At 40.8% G+C, this 6,627-nt stretch overlaps 1 protein-coding gene across 1 annotated transcript; it reads right to left on the bottom strand.

Moving 5' to 3' along the window:
• Positions 1–33: 33 nt before the first annotated feature.
• Positions 34–993, bottom strand: LOC146813376 (olfactory receptor 5AR1-like). The gene has a single exon (XM_085615398.1). The coding sequence runs from the start codon at positions 991–993 to the stop codon at positions 34–36; it is 960 nt and encodes a 319-aa protein (XP_085471524.1).
• Positions 994–6,627: the final 5,634 nt, after the last annotated feature.

The following is a 6,627-nucleotide window of genomic DNA, read 5'->3' as shown; positions in this document are numbered from 1 at the left end:
ACACTTTCTATATGTACAGCTTGAACTATTAAATTAATGTACTACAGTGTTTGTCTGCCTTAGTTTCCCTATTGTTTTTTCCAAAGCACCTTTTACATCCTTGTTTCTCAAACTGTAAAGAACTGGATTCAACATTGGAATGATGACTGTATACATTACAGCAAAGAGCTTGTCTTTGTCCAATGAGTGACCAGATGTTAGTTTCATGTAAACACCAAGCTCAGTTCCATAGAACAAAACAACTGCGGTCAGATGAGAGGAGCATGTAGAGAACAACTTCTGTCTCCCTGTTTTGGAGGGAATTTTCATGATATTTGAGATGATTAGCACATAGGAAGTTATTGTTAAGATGAAAGGGCCCAGTACTACCACAATAGCTTCTCCGAAAGTTGCGATATTTATGAAAAATGTGTCTGTGCAAGATAGTTTTAGAAGAGCATTTATATCACAAAAGAAATGATTGATTTCATTAGATGCACAGTAGGATAAATTTGATATCAAAACAACATGTGGTATAATGTCAAGAAAGCCTATTGTCCAGGATGTTACAGTCAATGAAATCATGGCTCTTTTATTCATGACAGATGCATAGCGCAGGGGGTTGCAAATTGCAATGTACCTGTCACAAGCCATGACCGACAGTAAGTAAAACTCTGTGCTGATGAAGGAAGCCATAAAATAGAATTGAAGAATGCAAGCAGAGAAATTGATGGATTTGTCAGATTTCTTGGCTTTCAGGCAGATCGCCAGCAGTTTTGGGATGGTGACCGTTGTGAAACCAATATCTAGGAAAGATAAGTTCATGAGAAAATAATACATGGGGTTTTGAAGATGTGCATCAACGCATATTAATGTAATAATGACAAGGTTTCCGAGAAGAGTAAATAAATACATGAGTAAGAACACAATGAAAATTGGAACTTGAAGCTGAGGATTTTGTGATAATCCCAAAATTAAAAATTCCCTCAAGAGAGTCTGATTCGACTTTTCCATAATCACAGTGCATTGTGTTGTTTTTCAATGAATAAAGGAAGATCTGGTGAGAAAAAGAAACACAAGATTATGAATAGCAAAAGATATTGTAGCTGAATTAAAAAGCATGCATCTGGATAAATTGTCCTCTGTTTGCAGTGTATTAACAAGCATTTGCAATGCAGATCTCGCATTACTGAAAGTTTGAGCTATCGGCGTTGCCAATAATAATGCAACACCAATAGCTCAAACTTTAAGTAATGTAAGAATAACTGCATTGCAAATGTTTGTTAGTGTAGTTATTTATTTTTTGAGCAATCACGGCATCTGTGCTTTAGCTTGAGATGTTTAAAGCTAAAGCATGGGTGCACAATTGTAAGAAAAGTAAAGAAATTGAACAAAAGGCGTGAAGCACATAGGAACCCAATGGCATTTAGAAGTGAAAAGCACGATGTACTGGTCTATATGGTTCAGTATGTATTCTGTTTAGTATGGAGCTGGTTGCAGAACAAACTCAAATCTGTAGAAGCAGCACAAGCTGGATTTTGTGGCCATGCTAGAATCAGATTAAGAGTGTGGACTCCAGCACTAAGGAAGTGGGATAGGAGTGCAGGGCACAAACAATAAAGAGGTCCTAAGAGAACCTTACTCCTTTCCAGAGATGTGAAAAGAGATCACTCAACCTCCTGATAGGCAACGGCTCCAAAACAGACACCGTAAAGATACACATAGACACACAACCGCACTGCAAAGTTACTGTCCAGCTGTTAAAAGGAGGAGCATTTGGAGAGATGACTGACCAGGCCAATATGTCACCTAAGTGACCCCATGTTGAGAGGCCACGGGGGGCATTACAAACAGAGGAACTCAAATGAAAGTAAAATCTAACATGATGCTACAGCTGTGACCTCAGTCATGGTCTCTCTCTCTTGCAGTATAGGAAATTGTTAGTACAGGGGTGCTTAAAAACAAGAGATAGTTCAAAAGATGCATTCAGAAAATAATTGAAAGAAAAGACTTATCGGGCAATTTAAGGGTATTATGAGAAAGTCAAAAGGCGCAGCCAATTTACAGGATGGAACCGAAAAAGGTGAGGCTATAGAGGCCAAAGGGTAACCGTTTATTTATGACTCACTATAGCGTTACTGGGACAAAATGTATCTCCATTTCTCACACACTCCGCAGAAACCAAATCTGGCCAGCAGAGAGACACTCCGCAACCGTATGTCAGGGAGTTGCACAGTTGCAGCTATGGTTGTAAAGCTGTAGCGATGACTATTTCTGCAGGGCAAACATGATTAAACTCTTTGAACAGCTGTTTTAGTCATGTAACATACATGACGTCATCAGCAGTGGATTGCGGTCGCGTGAGTTATAGTTACCTGAACTAACTATAAAGGGGGAATTTCATTGTTTTTTTACGAGTGAAATGTCCATCTAACTATAACATGTGTGAAACCTATGGTTTTTTAAGTGAATTTGCAAGGTTTTTTAAATGCTAATTCCTAACTATAACGTGTGTGAAACCTATGGTTTTTTAAGTGAATTTGCAAGGTTTTTTAAATGCTAATTCCTAACTATAACGTGTGTGAAACCTATGTTTTTTTTAGTGAATTTGTAAGGTTTTTTAAATGCTAATTTATGTATGTATTATTATATTTTTTATATATTTATTTTACAATAAACTACCTATGTATATAGTTATAGATTGACTGTATCCTGTAATATGGAATGGCTCAGCTTTTTATTTTGAATTTTGATAAAGTTGAACAGCATAGTTAATATCTTCTATAAACTTATAAACAGTTTAAAATGTTTTTATTTTTTTTAGGGTTTTTCACCGTGCGCGCACCGTGCGCACACCGGGATTTAAAAAAAAATAATAATAATAGTTTGTTTCACCCTTCAGGGTCCTTCAGTGACCCCCTGACAAAGGCTAGGGGGTCAGGAACTCTCTTCCCTGCCCCCTTAAACAGTTTAAAATGTTTTATTATTTTTTTTAATGGTTTTCCACCGTGCGCGCACAGTGCGCGCACCCCGCCATTTTTAAAAAAAAATTAAAAATGTTTTTTTCACCCTTCGGGGTCCTTCAGGGACCCCCTGACAAAAGCTAGGGGGTCAGGAACTCTCTACCCTGCCCCCTTTTTACATTCTCCACCTTTGTTTTTCACTGCTACGGACAAAATGGCGGCCGACACTTCCTGATTTCGACCGATTCGAATGTTGACTGACATCTAACCACCAATCAGAATTACGCTTGCACACGGCACCGTGCGCGCCTATAGATATTTATGTACTTTTAACTACAATTTTCTCAGGACCTACTGAACAGATTGACACCATATATGCAAAAGGCACATGCCTGACCTGAGGTCTACCTCTTTGCCAAATTTCAAGTAATTCTGTTCAGCCGTTCGGACTGTACCTTCGACTAAAGGTCCTATGGGAAAATGCATGGGGAAAACGCGTTTTGGGACCCCCCTTTTTTCTCAGCCCCCGCTTGACGAATCACCCCGAGACTTTCAGGGTAGGAGCTGAGCGGAGCGCCCCATTAGTTTTGAAAATTGCGCGAGGATTCGTCAACCGGCGCCAAAGTTATTCAAAATAGAATTTAGAGATTTCCTATGGAAACTCGGTCCTAACTATAACTATCTACTGGCGACCGCCAGTAGATAATATATATATATATATATATTACGGCATGAGCAATATTAATGGTGCAGCTGCCATTCTTGAAGCAAATTGCATAGGATAAGATTAAGCGCGGCCATGCTACCTAAAAAAAACAAGCGTTTGCATGTCATGCGTGCAATAGGAGAAAGCCATTTAAGAAAATAGTGCTCACAGACAGTAAAAAAAACATACAGAGTAACAACACACGCAAGAGGGCCAGTCCTCATGACAGGCTACAAAGGAGAAAAGGCGGTACTTAGGAGGGACTACTTAAGCACATTCATCAATAAAAAGCAACCATTTAGAAAGGACAGTAACAGGAGGCAATTGAAAAGATGGGTGGAAATTGGGTGGAGTTTCAAGTCCATACCTGAATACAGCATGTCTCGAAATGGCAGCGCAAGTGCCACCTAGGCGAGACCTAAATAACATAAAGACCTGAGTTGCAAATAGAAAGATGAATAATGAACATAAGCCCAAGGCTAATAGCTGTGCTACCAGCAATTACTGTCCAGGTATAAGCCAAAGAAATTGAGAGGGAGTGGGTGATCACCTCCTCCCAGACTGCCATTAATACCGTTTCCAGTCCTGGACCTTTGTGCGATAGCCTAATGCATTCTGGATGACATGTTTCAATTCCCTTTTATTAATTAAAATCCTAGATGAGCGATTTGTTGATTAAAAGTCCAGGACTGGCAACATTGTCCATAATGACCTGGAATGATGGGGATCAAACCCATATAGGGACTGTGGAGAGGCTCATGGAGGTGGTGCAGGCCCAGTGCTGAATTTGAGCCGGTGATTTCCAGTGCTAAGCACCGTAACTTAACTGTCAACACTGACATTTATGATAATCTGCAACATGGTGGCACTGTTTGTCTAATTTAGAGAGGAGCACAACAACGGTTGTTTATTATTTCAATATGTATTAAAAATGTCTAATGCATTCTGCCAAAACCATTCCTATGGGGCGGGGGGCCTAGTAACGTCAGAGTTGTCACACTTGTAGTACTGCGATGCTTTTCCTTTGATGGAGTACTTTCTTCAAGAACATTGCTAGGCACCAGGCTACATGTTCATTCTCCAAAAACTGAAGTTTAATCAGTGCCGGACGGCATTGCCTCAACCCTTGATATCTTAAAAGGGGAGGAATCCATACTTTCCTTAACTCTGTATTACATTTACAAAATAAATCTAAATGAATGGTGGACTGGTCAGAATGATTATCACCGGACATAATTACAGTTTCCATGACCAGTCGTTCATTTTTGGGTAGGTCACGAGTCTGCGGACAGTACCCAGCCTAAATCTGGTTAGTAGCCGCCTATCAAACCCACCAGGTACAAATGTTAGATATGGTTCCATGCCAAAAGTTGTTAAAAGTAGCTGGTCTATATGGTTGTAGGCGAGTAAGCTATATGGTTGTAGGCGAGTAAGCTGTGTATTGCCTCTTGCACGACCTTTAAAATCAATAAACGTTGGTTCAAAAAAAAAAAAAAAAAAAAGTAGCTGGTGTTGCTTAACACTAGGCTTCAAAATCTCTTCTGACATTCTTATTGTGACCAGTAACTGGAGTCCCTCCTTTTTTCGGTCCTTGCTAGTAATTGCCTGCATGGATTTTGGATAAGAGAAATATTCTGCGTGCCCTCAGTCATTCATTCTTTAAACCCCCCTCCAATTTAAGACAATCCAATGAAATTTCTCTGTTTAACATGGTTTGCTCTTTTAACCATATCCTGTGCCACAGTAGAACGGGTTCCAGTTTTATAAGGTCAAAGATGAAGGGAAGGCCCAACTCATTGTGGCAGGCATAAGAAGAGGTACTGGCTGGGACTGATAAAATATATCTTAAAATAGAGTTTTCTACAACTTGGATCGAATGGGTATTAACAAAACCCCAGACCCCCGCCCTGTATATTGCAATTGTAGTGCATTTGGCTTTATAAATTTGGATGAGCTCACCTGTTGGTGGTTTCCTGCCTAGCATCCAAGAGAAAGAAGCCAGGGCAGCTGTTGTCTAAGTAAGCCCCAGTTTTTTCGCAGATATAGCTTGTGCCCATAAATCGCCTTGGTTAAATAAGATGCCGAGGTATGAAAAACACTTTGTCTGTGTCTTCTGCCCATCCACAAACAAACCTCTTGACCTCTGACTTCCACGACCACAACTCATTGTATAAGTCTTCGATTTAATAATAGAGAGACCTAGATCCTTCATGAAGTCAGTAAAACTGTCCAGGACCGTCTGGAGAACAATTTGTGTTCTAGACATTAAATCAGCGTCGTTCGCATAGAGGAGGGCCAATATGGGACATCCCCCCCACTAAAGGAAAATCTTGATTATTTCTAAGCAGTGCTTGGGCCAGTCCATTAATAAAAGATTAAAAAGAAAGGGGGCCAGGACACAACCTTGCCTGACCCCCCCTTCTAATGAGAAAGGGAGCTGTGCGTTCACCACCCAATCCATAATGCACACTCGCTGTAGTGCCACTGTACAGATGCCGTAAAAAAATAACAATATCGGGGTCAACCCCAGCAATTTCTAGAACCTCCCACAGTTTGCACTGTCTTACAGAGTCGAAGGCCGCCGTGAGGTCCACAAATGCAAGAAACAGGCTTTACTTCTTAGCTCTAGTGTATTTCCCCACTAGTAAGGCCAGGTTTACACTCTGCTCTATCGTTCCCGGCCCCTCTCGGAAGCCATACTGTATGTCTGATAGTATCTGACTGTCTCCTGCCCATGCTTGTAGGCGCTTCAATATAACTCGGCCAGCTACTTTTACCATGGAGTCCAACAGCGAGATGGGCCTGTAGCACTCCGGATCATTGCGGTCCCCTTTCTTAAAAATTGGGACAATGATAGATTCCACCCAAGTCTTTGGCATAGAGCCGAACAACTGGCATTAAGAACTTGGGTGACTATGGGCCCCTAGAGAGGAATATTTGACTTGAACACGTCCACTGGTACTCTGTCAGGGCCAGGAG

The sequence above is a fragment of the Triturus cristatus genome, chromosome 7 (genome assembly GCF_964204655.1).
Source record: "Triturus cristatus chromosome 7, aTriCri1.1, whole genome shotgun sequence".
NCBI classification, from domain to species: Eukaryota; Metazoa; Chordata; class Amphibia; order Caudata; family Salamandridae; genus Triturus; species Triturus cristatus.
The sequence above is the reverse complement of the archived record's forward strand: the minus strand, read 5'-3'. Positions and strand labels throughout refer to the sequence as shown.

Bases quoted from the DNA above. Each gene is read 5' to 3' on its own strand.
- LOC146813376 (XM_085615398.1), bottom strand. From the start codon at position 993: ATGGAAAAGTCGAATCAGACTCTCTTGAGGGAATTTTTAATTTTGGGA.